This window comes from Rhinolophus hipposideros (genome assembly GCF_964194185.1).
Source record: "Rhinolophus hipposideros genome assembly, chromosome: 8".
NCBI lineage: Eukaryota > Metazoa > Chordata > Mammalia > Chiroptera > Rhinolophidae > Rhinolophus > Rhinolophus hipposideros.
Genome location: NC_138054.1, coordinates 90,082,357 through 90,105,309, shown reverse-complemented (window position 1 = coordinate 90,105,309; position 22,953 = coordinate 90,082,357). Strand labels below are relative to the sequence as shown.

The window sequence follows — 22,953 nt, the reverse complement described above, 5'->3', positions numbered from 1 at the left end:
TGACTGCTTTACCTGATCAGGAATAAATGGGTCATAGTATCTAACTGAAAATAGTGGATACACTGTTGGTAAGAATGTAAGCTGGTACAGCTACTAGGGAAAACAGTATGAAGGTTCCTCAAAAAAATAAAAATACAACTACCATAAGATTCTGCAAGTTCCACTTCTGGGTATACAGCTGGAGGAAATGAAACCACAATCTTGAAGAGATTCTGCATGCCTAAGTACATGACAGCATTATTTACAATAGCCACGACATGGAAATAACCTCAGTGTCCATCAAGGGATGAACAAATAAAGAAAACGGTGGAAATAACCTCAGTGTCCATCAAGGGATGAACAAATAAAGAAAACGGTGGAAATAACCTCAGTGTCCATCAAGGGATGAACAAATAAAGAAAACGGTGGTAAATATACACAATGTAGTATTATTTAGCCATAAAAAAGGAAATCCTGCCATTGCAACAACATGGACGAACCCTGAAGGCATGATGCTAAGTGAAAAAGTCAGACAGAGAAAGACAAATACTGTATGATATCACTTACATATGGAATCTAAAACAACCAAACTCATAAAAACAGAGCAGATTAGTGGTTGCGGGAGGAGAGAAATGGGTGAAGATAGTCAAAGGGTACAAACATCCAGTTAAGGATGAGTAAGTTCTGGGAATGTAATGTACAGCATGGTGACTATAATTAGCAATACTGCATTGTATATTTGAAAGTTAAGAGAGTAAATCTTAAAAGTTCTCACCATACAAGAAAAGAATTTAACTACATCGACGAGCTTATGGATGCTGTGGTAATCATTTTGCAATATACACGTGTATAAAATCACTACATTGCACATCTTCAACAATGTCTTTTGTCAATTGTATCTGAATAAAGCTGGGCAGGGGAGAAAATAGTGGAAAGAAATTAATATGCTACCCACAGCAAACTTTAGAAATCAATATGCTATGGTAAAGAAGCCCCAAAGGGAAATCTGGCTGCACACAGCTGTGTAATAAATCAATTTGTTACTGTGACAGTCATCTCAAAAGCAGAGTAATGGTTGATAGATAACAAAGAAGTCAGATTGGACACAGGGGCAATATATAGAGCCCCACACAGTTTTTGTTTTGTTTTTTATTTTAGAACAAGTCTGTTAAATCATTCATTGGGAAATCAATGATTCAAGAGAGACTTCAAGAAGAATTATTGGAATTTTGACATCATTAATCAGTCAATAGATTTTGAAGGGTTTTCAGAAATTTATTTATTCAACAAATATTATGGAATGCACACTATGTGTACACCGTTGTCATAGATGCCGGGAATGAAAAGCAAAACAAGAATTGCTCCTTTACGGAGGAGATATTATCTTAAAATAATAACGGAAAAAAGTAGTCAATTATTACTATTATAAGTGCTAGAAAAAAGATACATTGTAATGCTATGACAGTATCTATGATGGAAGTCTGGGTAGCCTGGGAGAGGCAAGGCCACGACACTGGAATGGAGAGCTGAGAAAGGGCAAAGAGTAAGGAAGTGTGTCTGTGTGGGTCTGAGCGAGGGGCTCACCAGCCCGCTACCACAGCAACTGCAAAGGCTGAGACAGGAGGTAACATGGGCAGCATAACTAACTGTCCAGTACGCTGAGCTCCTACGGACAGAATAAAGGTAAGTCCAGAGATAAGGAGCGGGGGCAAGAAAGAGCTGGTCGTGACGTGCGTGAGCTTAAACCTTAGCTGGTGATAAATTCTAAATAATATCTAACTTGTCAATAAAACCTCATTCTTCTCAGCCCAAATAATCTGATTGCAGATGTGTTCCCCTAGGACAGGGAAGTGTACCTATATAATCAATCGTCTGTTTCTGTTCTCACAGTATCCACTCACTGCTGGACTTTGAGAGGTATCCATAATTTACACTTAATCTGAATATCAAAACTAATTCAGAAGAGTACAAAGCAAAATAATAATAATCTGTGCTTTGTATCCAAAAGAAACAAATAAGCATGACAGATCTACCATTCAACAACTAAGAACACACTGAACAACCCCTTACGATGTCCCGTGGAGTTCTTACCTCACCATTAACATACAGCTAAGCATCCTGAATCTCTGCAGTTGGGTGAGGATAACAGTTTTTCATCACTAATAAAAGACGTGATTGTAGTACTCTGCACCAAGAAAGAAAAAGACCAGAAAGGAAACCAAAGGAAAGAAAAACCAATCAAGTCCCATCAGGAATCTAATCACAGTATCCCACTTCTGATTCTTCAGTTGAGGCGAACCTAAAGAACAGGCAATATTTAACAAGCCTCTATTTAGAAAGAAACTTTTTGGAGACAGCAACGAAGTCATTTAGCTTCCAATGCATCACCCAAAACTAAAAGACACCACTGAGCAGGTCAAAAAGACAGTCTCTCCTTACCAGAGTCGGACACCCACCGGCGGGGGGGGGGGGGGGGGGGCGGAGCCCCAGTCCCGGCAGCAGCACGTCACCCACCCAAGCACGAGGGGTCACGCTCTGAACACCACAGAAAGCTTGCAAACCATTTCGGTTTCTACAGATCCTTTGTAACATGTTCAGCGTCCAGAGAGAGCCTATCTTTCCCACATTTCACAAGGGTCCTCATTTCTTCCCCAAACATTTTAAGAACCCACTGCTTTGTAAATAAGCCCTTAGCAATCTGCCTCCACATATTCTTCTAAACATCACTCAGGAAGGATTTCCTGTCATGCTGTACAAGGTGCAACATGAACGAATGTGCAAGTTCCCAAAGTAGTTTTCTCAAAACTGGTTTTAAGGAAATATTCAGAACAGAGAGTGGTAGTCCCATAAATGTGGGGAAGAGGCAGGGTGTTTTTTACTGTTAAAGAGGTTTCCTTAACTATGGGACTTCTCAGCATCATTAATTATGACTCTCTCATGAGAGAGACACTATGTGCAGCATTTCCCACATGTATTTGACTACAAATATGTTGGCAAGTATCACCTGTAACACAGGAGTCACGTTCCATTGAGGAAGGCTGGCGTTGTGTCCCGCCAGAGCAGCTGGCCCTCTAATCACATCCCCACATTGAGTTACTATGTATCAAGAGGAAAAGATAATAAATAACGTCTTTAAGTTACCATGCTAAAAATCTCTATCTAAAGGAGTTAACATATTCTATTCCTTTCTCACCATCTAGAACTAAACAGGCCCAAAGGAAGCAACTTGTGGTGACTCTCTAACGAGATACTCTGCAGTGGCTGAGAAATTCTTACTGTCTGATATCTGAGTCTGAATCTGACACTGACAGTTCTGTAACCTCCACTGACTCAGTCTCTACAGCACAGCTCTAACCTCTCTACAACCTCGACTTTGATACTTTTATATCACAGAGCTGTCTTCTCAATCATCAACGAAGAAACTGTAGTAGTGAATACAAATTTATCTGTGTAAGTTCTACTATTAGGCTGGTGCAAAAGTGATTGAGGTTTTTGCAATTATTTTCAACCTCTTAAACCGCAATTACTTTTGCACCAGCCTACCGTGTTTCCCTGAAAATAAGACCTATCCTGACAATCAGCTCTAATGCATCTTTTAGAGCAAAAATTAATATAATTAATTTTTTACTTATAGTGAAATAAGACCGGGTCTTTAATGTAATATAATACTATAAATAATATAATATAATATAATATAATATATAAATGTAAGACCAGGTCTTATATTGTTTGCTCCAAAAGACACATTAGAGCTGATGGTCCACCTAGGTCTTATTTTCGGGGAAGTACGGTAACATCTTTTGAAACTCAAGACTAATTCCTATGGGGGGGGGCAGGGTCTGGCACTTTATGCCAAGTTCAGAACAGTTACATACTCCTCAGTAAAAAACTGCACCAGGTTAATGACATACCAATCTCTTTAACCTCCCTTTCCTGGAAAAACATCAAAACTGGGAGACTTTTAATCTGTTAATTACAGCTCAGATGAAATTCATGTCATTCCTCAGCACTCTGAGTAACTCAAACAAAATGATTTCAGCTAGTTTCACTGACTTCTAAAAGAAAAGTATCTTCACACACACAATCCATCAAATGGAAAAGGCAGAGTTTGCTGGTGCCCAGGAGGTTCTGAATCTCGTTCCGGGGCATCTCATCTAGAAGCTGGATCTGTCTCTCTCTGCACAGATCTAAAAACCTGAGGACACTGAATGAGCATCACAGATTTTCTGAAAAATAATGCCGGTTAGTTGGCTTCATCCATTATCATTGATCAGATAGCCGGAAGCTCAATTCTTTAAGAAAAAGAGGATTTGGGGAGAAATAAACCATGGCCTGAAGCTCATTAAAAATACCTCTCTACCTTCTGGTCACTCCTAGAGCCAGAGGAATGAAATGTAAAACTTCCTGTTTCCAAGAATCTGAAGGTTTACCTGTCCCACCAGAGTCACTACATGCTAATTTGTGGTGAAGATAAAAAGCCAGGAGGAAGTCAAAATGACAATTACTGAACACATGGTAAAGGGGAGAAGCAGCAGCCTGAGAAAACAAGGAAAGCACTGACAAATGCACAAGCGGGACCGAAGACCACGTGAGGCAGACACAGGCAGGAAGGGAACACATCCAGCGGAAGAAAGGGAGCCCACGCGTGCCCTCCCGAGTGTGTCTACCCAAACCACCGCCAGCTGGGGTCCCACGCGTCCTGAGCAGGGGAGAGGGAACGCTGAGACAGCGTCTCTCCAGCACCCACACTGCGTGCCCCTGTGGAAGGCCCTCACCTCCAGGTCTGTACACGACGTCGTCCTCGGTGATGTACGAGGTTATCTCGCCAGTGTCTGTCCTTTCGTAACGAGACTTTTTTTTCGGTGGCTTCTTTTTATTCTTCTTCGTGGCCTCCTCCGTGGTGGCGCTATTGTTGTCATTCTCCTCATCGTCACTGTGATCGCTCTCAGCATAATTCTTGGCTCCTCCTTCCAAGGTGCAGCTCCTGCGTGGCCTGGAATTCTCGCCCTCTCTTGCTTTGTCCCTTTTCTCTCTCTCTCGGTCCCGGTCCCGGTCCCGGTCCTTCTCTTTGTCTTTGTCTTTGTCAGCTGTCATGATTCGCCACGTGCCTTCTTCTGTCCTCTCACGGCTAGGCCTCCGTGAAAGGTAGACAGTAAGCCTGGGCTTCAGTCTTCTGAATTTCTCACTCAATTCCAGGGAAAATCCAACCACTCCAACAACCCCAACGTTTCAAAAATGCTAGGAGAGAAAAAAAGAGAGAGAAATTGATTTTACTTTATCACTTTCTCACATTTTCTTCTTCAAATAATGTTTTGTGAAATGAATCTCTCACTCATGGTTTAGCCCTAAAAACTTCTCACAAGCCACAGGGAAAAAAGTACAAGTGATAAAAAATTTAAATATATACAGTTTATGGCCTCAGCTAGCATATGGTTTGGGATTTTCTACCACACCAATAATGAAAAATGTCTGAATGCATTAGAATAAACTATACTTTCTGTTCACCAATGGTTTTCTCTTTTTTTAAGGAAAAAGTGTACACAAGTAGGTAACATATAATGGGTATAATTATACAAAAGGCGCTTCATAACCATAAAATTAATTTAAAAGGGAAAGAACCTGTAGTAAAAATTATTTCTACCTGAAAAAAAATAATTTGGATAGCCTTGGAAAATGTCTCAGGATGTCTCATGGAGTTACTATCCTCTGAAGACTCTTTCTAGCCACTTCTCAAATTTCCAGAGCTTTCCCAAGAATAAACATAAGAGTTGACTCAAATAAAAGTGACAATTTCAAAGAAAGATTCTTTTGCCTTCTATTATATTTGTTCACGTCTTCTGAGTCTACTATTCTAGTTATTTTCCAGGATAAATGGTTTCTGGAAAGACATATTATCATCTCTGCCTTAACAAAACATAACAGCTGCCAAAAACAACCTTCCATCTTCAGGGAACATTAGGTAGTTTTTACATTCTTCCAAATTTTCACTATTAATAGCTTCCCTAATAAACTCCTCCCTAGAACTAAACCCAACAAGGAAAGCACGAAGTTGTTAAGAGATTAAAATGAGAAGAGTGAATACCAAACTCCAACCCAATACAATTCTAATAAAAATTTTATAGGAGGGAAAATACTGTTTTGTTTACAAGTCAGTTTTGGAACAGTCATAATAGCCTGCAATTTATCTTTTGCAATCCTTTATCATCTTCCCCAGTATCTCATCTAATTTGTTCAACAATCTGTACCAAACACTATCTATGTGACAGGTGTTCAGAACTAAAGGTACAATGATGGAAAGACTCATGGTCCTTGCCCTCAATGTTCTAATGCAAAAAAAGGAGACAAACGATCAATATGAGAACCATCTGTTTCTCATGTTACTAGGGCCAGAGAGGAAACAACATATGCAAATAAACAAAAGACTGGTCCTCTTTACTTCAACAACAAACAAATCAGTTGGCAATTATATGCCTCAGAAGCAGAGGTAATTCTCATTGGTCATGCTAAAGCCATAAAAATAATCATACACTTTCTTCAAAGCTCATAGGTCAGACCTGATACCAGAAAAGACCTACCCATAAAACACTCCAAGTATCCTTAGGCATTCAGGAAAATAAAAAATGTCAACAACAACTTTTGGGAGCTAGACCGATGAAGAGCCAATAATGCTAACAATCTATAAGCCAAGTCAGAAATATGAAAGCATGGAGCACAAACCGAGATTACTTCCTTCCACATAGGAAATGTGCTTTCAGATAGGATTTCTATTTTCTAAACATATTTCAAGAAAATGAAAAATTATTCCAGTGCCTGCAAAACTTCTGCCTAGATAAATCATTTGTTAAACAGACAGTAATAAACTCCAAAGTTCCCGTAGGCCAGTGGTGTTAGCAATTGAAAATACGGAAAAAGACATATTACTTTCTCCACCGAGCTTAAGTGTAGAGCATGAACAAGCCAATCATGTAAGGAAAAAACTATCAGCTAACACAGTTGTTAAAAAACATTCCTCTGACACTGAAAACATACCCAGGTCTACTGGGAACGTAAACTGAACAAGGAACTTAGGCTGAAAACCTCTCAGATGTAGCTCAGGACAGACACACTTCTGATTAATTTAACAAAAAAGATCATTCTCTCCAGGGTTAACAAGATAACTGCTCCAGAAAATCGTGTAAAAATATTATTTTAGCACTCAGAAAGGAAGAAATAGGTCCAAATTGTGCATTCCACACTACTCCCTACAAAAAGCATACACTGTTTCTGTCTACAAGGAAATCTGAGTTGTTTCTGCAAAGAGTGAGCAAGAAAGAAAAATTCAAGAAACAATAGAGAAGGCATTGACAAAATGTGTGTGTGTGTTTGTGTGAGTCCAACTTTCAGATAACTAAGACTGATGATCCAAAGGAAAAGTCAATCCAATTACCACTCACATTTGGCTCTAATATATAGCTGGGTGGGGATACATATTTTTTCCTCTGCATTTATGATAGTAATTGTAATTTTTCTGAGCCTCATTATACAATGACCAACATACAACAATGTGACATTTGAGAAAAGGGACCCAAAGAGGAACCAGATGGCGCTGAGATGGGTAGTTGTCACTTTACTAGATCAATTTGCTAGAAATGACTCCGGACAAGAGCATCTTTCTACCGAGGAGCTTATAGACCAGGTCCCTGCTACCGTCTCATTTGATCCTTCCTCGCAACAAGGCAGTGAAGTACCAGATAGAAGTCACCACTCCCACTTTAGAGACTACAGAAAGGGAGCTGAGATCAGCAGCAGCGCCAGGCCCCACAACCACTGAGGCTAAGGCACATCTTCCACAAGAGAATCCCATCAGACCTGTTTCCAACCCGCTCCTCAGGTCAGAACCCGTGCTGCCAGAGTAACCAGCTCTCGGAGGTGCCAACGTTTGCCAGTGTCTCCATGCTGATAATTCAGACAGGCAGATTTAGGAAACACACTCACTTTGCCCTTTCCTTCCAAAACAGAAGACAGTTTTCTCCAGTAAGAAAGACAAACATAATGAAAGTATCTCTGGTGATCCACTGCTCAACCCAGTTAAACAGGAAACAATATCAGATACTTTAATTAACAAATAACAAAAGGGGGAAAATCTAACTTAGAACACATTTCCGAGTCACAATCTTCATCTATTCACTGAACCAATGTCTACTGGATGCTTACTACTTGCAAGGTACTGCTCCAGGTAAAGGGAAAACAGCAAACACACACAGGGGCCGGCCCGGGGGCTCAGGCGGTTGGAGCTCCGGGCTCCTAACTCCGAAGGCTGCCGGTTCGATTCCCACATGGGCCAGTGGGCTCTCAACCACAAGGTTGCCAGTTCAATTCCTCCAGTCCCGCAAGGGATGGTGGGCAGCACCCCCTGCAACTAAGATTGAACACGGCACCTTGAGCTGAGCTGCCTCCCGGATGGCTCAGTTGGTTGGAGCGCGGGCTCTCAACCACAAGGTTGCCGGTTTGACTCCTGCAAGGGATGGTGGGCTGTGCCCCCTGCAACTAACAACGGCAACTAGATCTGGAGCTGAGCTGCGCCCTCCACAACTAAGACTGAAAGGACAACAACTTAACTTGGAAAAAAGGCCTGGAACTACACACTGTTCCCCAATAAAGTCCTGTTCCCCTTCCCCAATAAAATCTTTACAAAAAACAAAACAAAACAAAAAACACCACACACCCAAACTTCCCTGCCCTCGTGGAGTTGATTTCTAGGAAGCGGAGAACGACCGTAAACAAAAGGACAGTAAAGTTAAGTCCTCACTTAGTATCTTCCATAGGTTCTGAGCAGCAAAATGACGCATGATGAAACCAAATTTACCATAGGCTAATCGATGGAAACAAGAGTTAAGTTCCTGTTGGGTCTCATCAACATTGTAACGAATGACATTGAATGGAACTATGTTACACATACACACACACACACACACACACACACACGAAAGATCTTAAGGAGAATTCAATGGGAACAGGGGTGTAGGCAGACTGTAATTTTAAACAATGGTCAAAGAAGGTCTCGCTACGATGGCTTGGCCCCTAAGAGTGTAAGGAGAAGCCATGGGGACATATGAAAGGAGACTACTGCAGCAGAGAGAAAAGCAGGTGCAAACGTCCAGAGGCAGGAGTGAGCCGGGCTCACACAGCCACAGGAGGCCAGAGGGGCTGCGCTGGCAACGAGGGAGAGGGAAATGGCCGGAGATGAGCTCGGAAAGGTGAAAGTGGCTGGATCCTGCCACGCCTTAGCGGCCAGGGGAAGGACCTGGCCCTTTCCTCAAGTGTCGTGAGGTGACTAGAATGACACCTCAGCCACTGCAGGGATCCGTGTTGCAGAAAAAGACATGAGCTGACTTCTGTTTAAGCTCCCTCTGGCTGTGGAGAGAAAAACCTGAAGCAACGCGGGCAGGAAGCCTGGTGAGGGGCAGGCTCATTTCAAAGCCCCCGTCAGAGGGAACAGGAAATGCGCAGACCAGGGTGGCAGCAGCAGAGAAGGAGAGAAGTCTGCTTTTCGTATGTTTAAGGTAAGGGTCCAACAGGCTGTGCTGACGAACTGGGCAGGTGTGGCGTCTGTGACCACGTAAGGAGTCATACAGCCCCACGGGTTCTGACATGAGCAACTGGAGGGATGAAGCTGCTATTCTGCAAGTTTGCGGGGAAGATTAGCTCAGGCATGAACATGGTAAGTTCAAGAAGCCTATAAAAACCACATAAAGATTTCAAGCAGGCAGAGGTCCAAGCTGGAGATAAAATTTTAGTTTTTAATTTAGTTTGTAAGGACATAAGATTGAGTGAGATCACCAAGGAAATGAGTGTAAATAGTTTTTCTGATAAAAAATTTAAAACCACAAAAACATGTATTACTCATGCTTGAGTGAAAAGGATATTCAAAAAACTTGCAAATGACACATTTCCAAAAGCAGTACCCCTAGGACCCATAAAACAGTACGCTCCTCTCACTATTTCCCAGATTTTTCAGATTGTACTTCATCATTTTATCTTAATTGAGAAAACGTGGTCAGCTAGCTTACTTTTAGTTTAATCTAATCAGGGGCAAAGCCCTCCGATGGAGTCATTAATACACTCTTCATTACTTCAGGGCATGTCCACCTCTCCACCTCTCCAAATATCACTTACCTCTTCAAAATGAAGCCAACCACCACCCACAAACACCTCACGCTATTTATAGAATGGATTCAGATAAAATACTAAAATTTGCACCACGCGCAGGGTCCAAGCCTCCTTTTAGAAAACCACTTCCTGTCACTATTTAACCTGTCCCAGGCGATTTGGCCCCGTGACACAACTGCAAGAAGACTGGGCTGAGAAGCCAAACTCCAAGTTCTTGGCACTGCCAAGGGCTGCGCTGCCCGGGCAATCTGTTTCACTACTTTAAAATGAGGACAGTAAACAGCTACAGCACAGAGCTGCTGAGAGAATCAGGTTAAGTAGATGTCGTATGTAAATATACGTACAGATTGCCAAGCGCTTTACAAATGTAAATTGTCAGTACTATGTTCTTAGATGAATAATATGTATATTCTTGTTACCTACCACAGTCACTGAAACCACTCCCACTATCGCCGTCTCCTTTCCGTATCAAACCCACCCGAGTTTTCATCCTCATTATCATCTCACTGTTGAACATCCTCCGACAGGGCTGACCACACCTTCCTTCTGGAAAGGCCCTTTTCCTTTGCTCTCCTGGGAAGGTCCTCTCTTGGGTCTACCTAACTGCTCTTCCATCCCCAGGGGGCCAACCAGTGTAGGAGCTCTTTGGGGTGCTGTCCATAGCCCTTTTTTCATGCTAATCAATCTCATACATGTCCGTCAGCCCGCAAGTATGATGCACACACAGGTGACATCCACAAACACACGTGTCTACCAAAATTCTCCTGCAGAGCCAGATGCCTGTGACAACTGCCCACCTGATGTCTCTTCTTGGATGTCTCAAAGGTACCTCAATATGTCCAAACCAAAGGCCCCAAATGAGTCCCTCTTCTAGATGGGCTCTCAGGGTGACTGGTGCGCCCGCCCCTGCTGCGATGCCAGCTGGACACCTAAGCAGCACCTGGGTGCCTCCTCTCTCCTTCAGCCTACTGTCTACAAATTCTGTCACTGTGACATTATGAACGCCTCTCGAAAGCGTCTACTTTAGAACACCTCCAACACGTGACTTCATTAAAGCTACTATAATATATAATAGTACGGCTTTTCTGGACCACTTCAGTTGGCTTCTCTTTCAATCCACTCTTCTGGAAGCATGACAAGTCTCTTCCACACTGTAGCCAGGGTGCTCTTCTTTCCAAAAGGCTACTGTAACTGTCACTCTTCACCTTAGAATCCTCCGAGACTTGCCACTTCTGTCAGCTAAAAACCCAAATCCACACCGTCATCTCTAAGGCCCAGACCTTCTCACCCGGCCTCCTTCGCACCACTCACTGCACTGTGCACCCCACACACGAGCCTCCCCGCAGTTCACTGAACACATTCCTCTTACCTGGAGTGAGTCCTCTGCTCGGGTTCCACCTTCTACCTGACACCCGTCCCCTGTCCTGGCCTAGACACCTCTTACTCTTGCTTCAGGTCACAGCTCAACAGCAACTTGCTCAAGCTGTTCATTCTTATCCAAAAGGACATTAAATCCTCTGCAGCACATTCCACGACTGTAATTTTACAGTTGTGTGTGTGATCACATCGGTCTCTACCGCCAAGCAAGGGGCTCTGTGAGGGGCTGACCCTTTGCTGTTTTGGCCTCTGTTGTCTTCTCAGCTCCTCACTCACTGCCTGGCACGTACAGATGAGTAAGAAATGACTTCTTCCTGCCACCCCTCTCACACATAAGCTTGATCGATCAAGAGGGCATTGTGATGAGACTTTTATTTGGGAAAGAAAGTATTTCCTGAGCAAATCACTGAGGTGGTGCTTGGGCTGGCTCATAAACCAAGAACGGGATAAGGAAGAGCAAAAAGAAGAAAACATTCCAGGTAGAGGAAGTTCAGTAAAAAGAGTGTTCGATTAAATCGCTGTCCTTGATGGCAGCTACAGGGAAAAAACAAGTGGGAAATAAGCTTAACGAGAGGGTGGATAATGGAAGCCCCTAAAGTAATAGAGCAGCTAATACTCACTGAGCACGTTACACATGTAAATGCATTTAATATTCACTATAACAAGAGTTACAAAATAATTTATTTTCTAAACTGAGAGTTAAAGATTAATAATTCTTCAGGAAAACACATATAAACTAGGTCACATGATCATCCTAACTATAACGTCATTCAATAGCTACTATTGTTATGTACATTTCCCCAAGTAAAAGTAAGCACAGAGAGGCTGAGCAAGTAGACCAAAATCCGACAGTATGCATTTTGGTAGACCAAAATCACACAACTGTGTAGACCTAGTATTATGAACCCAGGCTGCTGACTCCAGAGCTTATACTCTTAAGCACAAGGCTATATACTGCCTTAAATTACACGGCTTTCATATACAATGGAATATTACAAGGTCATAAAAAAAGAATGAAATCTTACCATTTGTGACAACATGAATGGACCTAGAGGGTATTATGCTAAGTGAAATAAGTCAGACAGAGAAAGACAAATACTATACCATTTCGCTTATATGTGGAATCTAAAAAACAAACGAACAAACAAAACAGAAACAGACTCATAGATACAGAGAACAAACCAATGGTTAACAGATGGGCGACTGGGTGAAACAGTGAAAGGATTAAGAAGCATAAACTGGCAGTTACAAAACAGTCACAGGTATGTAAAGTAAAACATAGGGAATACAGTCTATCATATTGTAATAAATATGTATCGTGCCAGGTGGGTACTAGACTTATCAGGGGATCACTCTGTAAATTATATAAGTGTCTAATCATTATACTGTATGCCTGAAACTAATATAATATTGAATGTCAACTTTAATTGAAAAGGAAATTTTTTTTAATTACACAGCCTTAAAAGACAAGTTATCCAATACAGTAGACTAAGCAAACAGGGTATAATTGTAGACTCTTGAGATGAAAACAGCATTTTGGAAACATTCATTTTATCTGGCAGGAGATACTTTCTATCTAGTATTGTTAGTGCAATCCAAATAAGCCTGCTTTCAAATTCACTACCTCTGACAGCCTAAATCAAGAACTAAAGTACCTCAGGAACTTCTGCCTTTGCCATTTCTGCATTTACTGTACCTCAATAAATGTATTAGCATTTTCCTTTAAGAATAAAATGAGGCCATCCAAGTGTAGAAGACCATCCAAGTGTAGAAGACCAGTGAGCTACCCCCTCTGCTGGGCTCTGCCTCCAAGAGAAGCAGGTGACGCCAGAGAGCTGCATCTGGGCAACAGCTTTCAAAGGGAAATCAGTTTTCTTTTTCTATTCCTTTTCATACCAATACCCTGGGAAAGAAAACGTAATAACTTTAAATCTTGACAGCAAAAGAAAAGCAGTTGGTTACCTACAAGGGAGCTCCCATAAGACTGTCAGCTGATTTCTCAACAGAAACTATGAGGTCTGACAATTAAGTTCATGAACTTGTTACAATGATGTTGCAAACCTTTTTTGATATCAGAGGGATGATTCATTATGAATTTGTACCAACTGGACAAACAGTTAACCAAGGTTACTCTTTGGAAGTGCTTAAAAGGCTGTGTGAAAGTTAGACAACCTGAACTTTTCACCAACAATTCATGGCTCTTACAACACAACAATGCACCAGGTCACACAGTACTTACTGTCTGTGAGGGAGTTTTTAGCCGGTAAACAAATAACTGTATTGGAACACCCTCCCTACTCACCTGATCTGGCCCCCAGTGATTTCTTTCTTTACCCGAAAATATTGAAAGACATTTTGATAACATTCAGGACATCAAGGGTAACACGACAACAGCTCTGATGGCCATTCCAGGAAAAAAGAGTTCTAAAATTGCTTTCAAGGGTTGACTAGACGCTGGCGTCAATGCATAGCTTCCCAAGGGGAGGACTTCGAAGGTGACCATAGTGATATTCAGCAATGAAGTACGCAGCTCTTTTTCTAGTATGAGTCCGCGAGCCTAATTGTCCGACCTCATATGCAGGGCAGAAGGAATTGGCAGTAAATACTCAAAGTGATGAAAAGCAGGAACCTACAACAAAGATTACTCTACCCAGCAAAGCTATCATTTAGAATCGAAGGACAGGTAAAGAGCTTCCCAGACAAGAAAAAGCTAAAGGAGGAGTTCATCATCACCAAATTGGTATTACAAGAGGGAGATTGGGAGAGGAAAAGGAGGAGAAAAATAATAATAAAATGGTAGTAACCACGTATCAACAATTACTTTAGATGTGAATGGATTAAATGCTCCAATCAAAAGACATAGAGGGGCTGAATGGATAAGAAAACAAGACCCTTACATATGCTGCCTATAAGAAACTCTCTTTAGATCGAAAGACAGAGACTGAAAGGAATGGAAAAAGATGTTTCATGAAAATGGAAACAAACAAACAAACAAAAATCTGGAGTGGAAATACTTACACCAGACAAAAATAGACTTTAAAACAATGACCATAACAAGAGACAAAGGACCCAGTAATTCCACTTCTGGGTGTTTATCCAAAGAAACCCAAATGCTAATTCGAAAAGACATGTGCATTCATTCATACATTCACTGCAACATTATTTACGATAGTCAAGAGATGAGAGCAACCTGAATGCCCATCAATAGATAACTGGATAAAGAAGTGGTACATATATACACAATGGCATATTACTCAGCCATAAAAAAAAGAATGAAATCTGGCCACCTGCAACAACATGGATGGATGCAGAGGGTATTATGCTAAGTGAAATAAGTCAGAAAGAGAAAGACAAATACCATATGATCTCACTTATACGTGGAATCTAAAAAACAAAATAAATGAACAAACAAAACAGAAACAAACCCATAGATACAGAGAACATTTTGATAGTTGCCAGATAAAAGTGTGGTTGGGAGAATGGGTAAACAGAGGAAGGGATTAAGAAGTACTAACTGGTAGTTACAAAATTAGTTATGAGGATGTCAAGTATGCATAGGGAATATAGTCAGTAGCATTGTAATAACTATGCATGGTGTCAGATGGGTACTAGATTTATCGAGGTGATCACTTCATAAGTTATATAAATGTCTAATCACTATGCTGTATACCTGAAATATTATACGTCAATTGCAATTGAAAATTTTTTTTAAAGTTATTTCCAAAATGTAATGCTTTTAGCACTGGAAAGGGAATTGTCACCCTTAACATTTGTACTCACTGGATCAGAAAAAAGGCATTCTCCTAAACAGCAACCTGCTGCAGAGAAGACATCAAATATGCCAGAGAAACACAGCTGAAGACACAAGGTAACACTGCAACGTGAGGTCAGCAGATCCGGGACCCATGTGGAGGGAAGACTAGGTTTTATCTGAAACTTGATGTGGTATTGAGAATATTCTTACATGTAAAAGTAAGTGGGTTGTGAAGTTCTCCCACCTGACCAAATCCAACCACATAAGCAAATGGCGACATATGCCCCTCCAACGATTCTCTACATTTGTGGTTAATGAATTCTTAGACTCAATCAATCCTGAGTTTATATACTCATTCCCAGAACACGTCTTATTGAAAGAACCTAAATAACTGAGATGGGATGCATTAGTCAAATTCAGAGTGGCCTTTGTGTCGCCAACACAGAAGGAGGTGCAGAATGAATGCCCCTTAATCAGAAGTAGGTATAATGCTTAGAGTGGCATTTCCTCAACTCTTTCAGAAGCTTTGTAAGGAAAATGAGAGAACTAAGATAGTGGACTCTGACAAGTAGGTATCTTAATTTCTTCCAAAAAGACGTAATAACAAAACATAGGACCTACAAAAGGTGGGAGAAGTACTCAGGACAGTAAAACTCTAGGTTACAAGTAACAACTCAATTAAAATTAAATAACAAACAATACATAATCTCTGTATTTGAAGAGGAAGGAATTCCCAAAGATGAGGTGCCCAAAGACGTTTTAAAAATAAAAAATCCTTCCTTTCTTTAAAGAACCCACGCTTATTCATACAAACAAGTGCTTTCCTACACTGTCAATTGTGAAGTTTTGGACAATTATAGACAGAATTTTTTACTTTTGCACACTGTCTGCAGTTGTGTCTCTTCTAATCAGTGTGTGAAGGAAGGTGGGGTTTCTCAACTGTGGCCCAATCAACGTTTTCAGCCGGATCATTCTTTTTGCGGGGTTGGCCTGTCCTGGGCATTATCCCTGGTCTCTACCTATGTAAATTGAAGTAGCATAAGCCACTGCTCCAGTCAGGACGACGAAATATATCTCCAAATATTGCCACATATCCCCTGGGGAGCAAAGTCGTTCACAGTTGAGAACTACTGCTTTAAACAAATAAAACTGTCTATCGCAGAGATTTCAAAGGGTTAAGCATCTGTGTTTATTCAAAATTATACTTGACCAATATGGAACCCATAAAGCTAACACCATTACAAAAAGTATAATGCAGCATGTTCTTTGTTCTCTGAAATAAACTGGACTAATTCAAACCACTGCCTGAAACAGTAATTACACAGATGTGTGAAGCTGAATCTGGAAAACAAAAGAACAACAAAATCTTGACGTTTCCTGGCAAGTCCTGTAGGTTGTTAGGGGCGGTATTACTCACTGGTGATGGAGCACGTGGATGTTTCTGTTATCATAGAACTAAAGAGAAAACCTGTGTCTACAGTGCCAAGTACAAGGGAAACCAAAACCCATGAAAACCAAGTCCCTGGTGTGAAAGGGGAAAGATTTCCTAAACTTGCTTTCCCAAAGCATGGCCGGAAATAGAAAACCAAGAGTAGAAAAGATAAACACAAAAAACCAAGCAAACGGATAAGTAAAAGATGGTATATCCATACAAGAGAACATTATTCATCAAAAGAAGAAAGGTACTAATACTAATACATGTCATAACATGGATGAACCTGGAAAACATTCTATATGAAAAAAGCCAGTCACAAAAGACCACATAATATAAGATCCCCTTTATATTCAATGTCCAGAAAAGGTACATCCATAGCAGCGCAAAGCAGGTGAGTGGTTGTCTGGGGGCTGGAGATGTGGATGGGCAGTGACTGCTATATTATAGGGTTTCTTTTGGGGGGGTGATAAAAATGTTCTAGAATTGATGATGGTGATGACTTCATGTGTCTGTGAATATACTAAAGGCCATTAAACTGTACACTTGAAATAGGTAAATTATGATATGCGAATTGTAATTTCAACAAGGCTGTGATACAGACACACAAACAGCAACATTACAAACTAATAAGAAAAAGCATAAGCTTGCTACAGCTAAAAACACGCATCTGGCTATAAAATTCTCAAGGATGGGTTCCACCTCTGCAATCGAGAAAAACCACCTCTTAAAACTGTAAAATATAGCTAATTAAACACAGAAAAGAAGTGTTATTTTGTGTAATGCTGAGAATGAAAGAAAAACCTTCTTTGAACCACAGTGATCTTTAATATGCAGCAATACTTAGTCAGAGTTACTACCTTTGCACAATATGTTCAAAAGTAGGTAAATCGGACAGGGTTTCTTTCACTTCGCAGAGCTCCAGTATTAAAGTAATTTGCTACCACGGCATATCGGCTCTCAGTATTTGATGAAAGGAAATGACAGGGTGGATTTTATACTTAACACAATTACACTTCACACATGTATGAAAAACCAAAAGCTTTCATAATACACTTCTAATTCATGGGTACATATTATATCAAGAGAAAAGAGAACCATAAAACTCACCGCAGCAGTCCTAAAAGCACTAGAATCTGAGTCTTAGATGAAAACGAAAAGTAGCTCTGACTAAAAGCAAACGTCGAAGCCAAAACTCAATTTGCCATGTTCTACGTCTGAGCTATTCTAACTGGGTGTGATTCTAGGTTGACCAAGGGTATGACCCTGCCAGCTCTGCTAACTTAACATCATTCAAAGAAAAAGCAGGAGAGCCACTAGAACTATTCAATTCCAGAGGCCAGCAACTAGCGAGTGACCACAGAGGGTGACGGTCGAGGGCCTGAACCACTTAAATGCTGCAGCTGTGACACTGACCAAAACACCCCACCAATGTCCAGGGCGAGAGCCCCGTCAATTGCTCCATTAATTCAGAAATCTTTACTGAGCATCTACTAAGTGCCAGGCACAGTCCTAGGAGCTACAGATACATGCACGGCCAGAATACGTGCAATCTCTCTCCTCAGAGGGCTTACAGTTCACTAGGGGAGGGGCGCAGACAATAAACAAACAAGTAAGCACACGGTGTATCAGCTAGTGATAAGTGCTATGGAAGAAAATTAAGCTGGGCAAAGGGCACAAAAGCGTTGTTTATTTAAGGTAATCAATGATAAGGAATCATGTAATGTAAAAGAAGTAAGGAAGCAAGCTGTGTGGTTATCTGGGGGAAAGCATTCCAGGCAGAGAGAAAAGCAGGTACAAAGGCCTGAGACAGAAGCAATCCTGGCATATCCAAACAATAGCAAAAGGCTGAAGCAGTGATGGCAACGAAAGTCGGAGATAAGGAGAAAGCAGGGGGGCATTTACTGCAAAAAGAGAAAAGCCACTGGAGGGTTCTGCATAGAGAATGACAGACTCCTTCTGGCTGCTGCTGGAGGCAAGGTAGTGGTAGGTACTGCATTTGGTAAAAAGTGGGCATCAGCTTGTGGCTCGATAGGTTCCACAGGCAGAGCCATCTGAATCTGCTGTCAGATGGTAACAGACTATGAGACAAAGAGGAGAGTCAAAGAAGAGGCTGAGATTTGGGCCTGAGCAACTCGAAGAGTAGAGTTGTCATTTACTGATATGAAGAGAAGGAAAACTGGGAATTCGATTGCAACATGTTAAGTTTGAGATGCCAAGTAGATACCCAAGTACCGTGTTTCCCTGAAAATAAGACCTAGCCGGACAATCACCTCTAATGCGTCTTTTGGAGCAAAAATTAATATAAGACCCGGTCTTATTTTACTATAAGACCTGGTTAACATAATATAATATGATATAATATAATATAATATAATATAATATAAAATATATAATATAATCGGGTATAATATAACATAATAATATGATATAATATAATACCAGGTCTCATATTAATTTTTGCTCCAAAAGAGACATTAGAGCTGACTGTCCAGCTAGGTCCTATTTTCGGGGAAACACAGTAGTAGTAGAGCTCAGAAAGCTCTGGGCTAGAGTTACAAATCCAGGAGACCTCACGGTACAGAAAGTACCAACAATCATGAGGCTGGATGGTATCAAAACAAATTAATGTGGATGAAATATCCAAGGTGGCAAGAGGATACTTTGAAGCAAATACGGTATTACATACAGGCCAAGTAAATTTGCTAGCTGCCAGTGGAGCTGCAGTTAGAGGACACGGAAAGACTGTTTCAGGATAGGATCATGTTCTGAAAATCCTGAGATGAAAATGATACACTGATTTTTTTCACAGAAGAGATACTCTACATATGAAACAGTTTCCTACAGACAAATTCCATATTAATGATGTTACCAAGTGCTGCGTTTAATAAAATCCAGGCTACTAGTCTTGGCTGGTGTCCACTCTAGGAAGACACACAAGATAGGAACCCCACCTCCCATGTTTCAAAGGGAAATACACCAGCTGTCCAAATAAAGAGACTGGGGAAGGGAGATTTGGGGGGGCGAGGGGGAAGGCAGCCCATGTGGTGAAGGATTCTTACCTTGCAAATTAATTTAAAAAAAAAAAAAGAGCTACTGGATTTTTAAAAATGGTTTTCCCAAGTAACATTTTTGAGGCCCTAAACTGAACATGTAAGGTCCACACAAAAAGAAAGAAATCATGTAGTGACTAAGCATATGAATTCAAACTCAATTCCAGAAAAAATGGGATTAATAAGGCTCACTAGCCATATTTAGTTGGTGTCATAATTTGAATCCTAAAGAATTAAGTCCAACGGGGGGGTGGGGGGGGCGGAATATTGTTTTTAAATCCCTGATATTAAAAGGTTTAACTGGATTCAAAATCTATGTGCATTATCAAGAAATTACAATTATATTTGTCAGTGAAAGGGTAAAGTGGCTAGATTTAAAGAATAATCATAGTCTGGCAATATAATTTAAAAAGATCAAATTACGAAACTGGCTAATGACAAGATGTTTCTAGCAACTAGAGAAAATGCAATTTTCTTCTATCATTTGCCACCTGTATGTTCATTCCTGTATGAACAAATTTTTTCATTAATGGTGATTTTCAAGAATTTGAAACTATGTTCATCAAAAAGTCTTCATCAGAATTCCATGTAGTCATTTTACACCTAAAAGAGAATATGGAAATGTTTGATTCACAGAAGCACCAAACACTCAAATATTCCATTAGAAACTTTAAAGACACTTTTTAGTGTCTAGGATATTTTAGGCAAATTCAACATTTATCACCTTTGCTCACTATATTTTCTGTCTTATAATATTAGAAAACATGTAATGCATTTTTCACGAAGTCCCACATAAACACTTGCCAAATGTTTACAGTTTACCCAGTACACTACACAAATACCATCTTCTACATACGCATGTGGCACAAGGAAGCATGAACTCAGGGAATCTCTGAAAGTGTAAGCATGTTTCATAGTCACTTGTTGCCACCAAATGACTGATTACATTAATATTCAGAGTAGGAAGAGCCACAAGAGGAGGGGAGGGGTCATTACCCAGTAAGAAAGTCTAGATTTCTAAATAAGGATCCTTCAATATAATTATCTAGCTGCTTCCACTCATCACCAATGAAGGAAGCACTGCTAACTTTTTCTCAGCACTAAAGTCTCTCCATGACCAAGAATGGTACCCAAGACTGCCAAGAGCTGTCGAGTGATACATGATACAGCAAGAAGGTGAAAAACACAACAGTCAAATCTGTGGGCACTAATAAGCTAAACAGACACTTTCTATTTTGGAACTTGAAAATGAAGAAAGTACAAGTGGAAAAACGGAAACTATGAAAGGAACCGTGGGACAGGACAGACCTACAGAATGTCACCTCAGGTTCCCACTGCAGGTGTCAGCAGTAACCTCTCGGGTGATAACTGAGCTTCAGATATCCTGGCTTCCGGCCCCAGTATGTTAACCCCACTGTACTTCAGTTTTCAGGGTCCTCTCATAAAATAAAAATAGCTCTGAAGAATACGCCAGCACCCTTCTATCAGGTGTTTGCACAAAAAAATCTTTTAATACCATTTGCTCAAGGTAAAATACCAATTCTATTATATATTTTTAAGCTGTGATATAATCAGCCTTAAGTAAAATAAACTCATGGAGAACAGAGTGTTTTTCATTTTTCACCCTCTTGATAAGAGAAAGAGCCATACATTCAAGAATAAATAGTCCCTATTATTACACAGGAGAGGAGCTTAATTTGTTTCTTACAACAAGCTTCAGAGGATATAACGGTCCCACGCCACAGATAACATATACCCAGTCCTGCTCAGCACATTCTCTAACAAAAATCTCACTTACCTCTGGGACCAGGTCCACCTAGGAATGAAAGAAAATGCCATCAAGCCTGTATCAGGGGTTTCCAGTATCAATGTGGCACTTCTCTAAAGCAAGAGCCTGTCCAAATCTTTGCAACGATGATCATTACTAAGAAACCATTAATTTGTGAAACAAATAAAGGGCTGCAAAAATAAGTGCCAAAATAAGAAAAACTAAATATCATGGTTTTTTTCCCCAAGAACGGAGTGAGAAAGCTCAATGCTACGGTTTTTATTTTTTATAAATTATTTATAAATAATTTATAAATTATTTAAAATTATTTATAATAATTTTTAATTTTTTAAAAATTATTTATAACACACCCAAATTAAATTTATAACATTACAATTTAAAATGCAAATTTTATTAAATAATATGTGTCAAGTTGTGGCTTTTCCCATAGACCAATGGCCTAAGAGAGGCCTCATCTTGACATTTATAAATTATTAACACAGCCTTATAACTATCGTTGGACTAAAAGAGAACCTTTAGATTTAAAGACTTGAACATTCCCATCAGAAGGAAAGTACTACAGAGATAAAAAGAAAAACTAGATCTTCAGAGCTTTTCAAAATAATATTTTTAAATATGAAAGCAACTGAATCAGTAACTGTGTAACACTGAGCTGGACTGAAGGAGGCAGACTCTGGGTTTCTTCCAGAAGCAAGTACATCTGCTAACAAGACTTGTATTGATCCTGTGTGCAGGCTTCATCAATACCACACACGTATTCTTTTCTAAGCTTTCGTCTCATACAGTGGAAGATAAAAAGATCGTAGAGCGATTGCCAGATTAAATAAGGTCTGTATCCTAACCGTTCAAAGTCAAGTTCCCTTGACAAATTTTCTCTATTTTGTTGTCAAGGAAAAATTACACCGACAAGCAAAATGTTCACTCCATACTGCACAACCACGAAAATACCAGCAGCTCAGTTTACTGCCTCATGTAAACGTACATGGAAGAACTCTAGTCTCTAGTGACCTTTAAGAACGCCTGGAAAATGCAAGCAAGGCAATATTCAACCAAGAGAACATAAATCTCAAAAGCAAGTGACAAATGCAACCTGGACGGCTGAAATGTAAATGGAGCATGAGGCTACAACAGCGTTCTCAAAAGAAATTCTCTTTTGCACTTCAGAAAATGGAGGAATTTCTTCTCAAATGTTTTCAGGGGAAAACTGCCACTTCTGATTAAAGTTAATTTAATCTAATCCATGGGACCCGGGGGAACGCACAGATTTCCTTTCTTTACTCTCCTCCCTGCCATATCTTGCAACTTGCAAATTGACTAACAATATGACTAACTACCTAGAGACGTGTGCCATTTTCAACAACTGAAATTTACAGTTTTGGGTTCTTTTAACCCACTGGATGTGTTGCTTCTTCCCTATAGG

At 40.3% G+C, this 22,953-nt stretch overlaps 1 protein-coding gene across 1 annotated transcript in view; it reads right to left on the bottom strand.

The window, feature by feature from the left end:
* Positions 1–22,953, bottom strand: part of RERE (arginine-glutamic acid dipeptide repeats) — a 280,788-nt gene that overhangs the window by 233,436 nt on the left and 24,399 nt on the right. The window contains exon 2 of the mRNA XM_081057650.1: positions 4,755–5,217. Within this exon, the coding sequence (XP_080913776.1) occupies positions 4,755–5,073 (319 nt within the window). The 5' untranslated portion in view covers positions 5,074–5,217. The remainder of the gene's footprint in view (positions 1–4,754; positions 5,218–22,953) is intronic.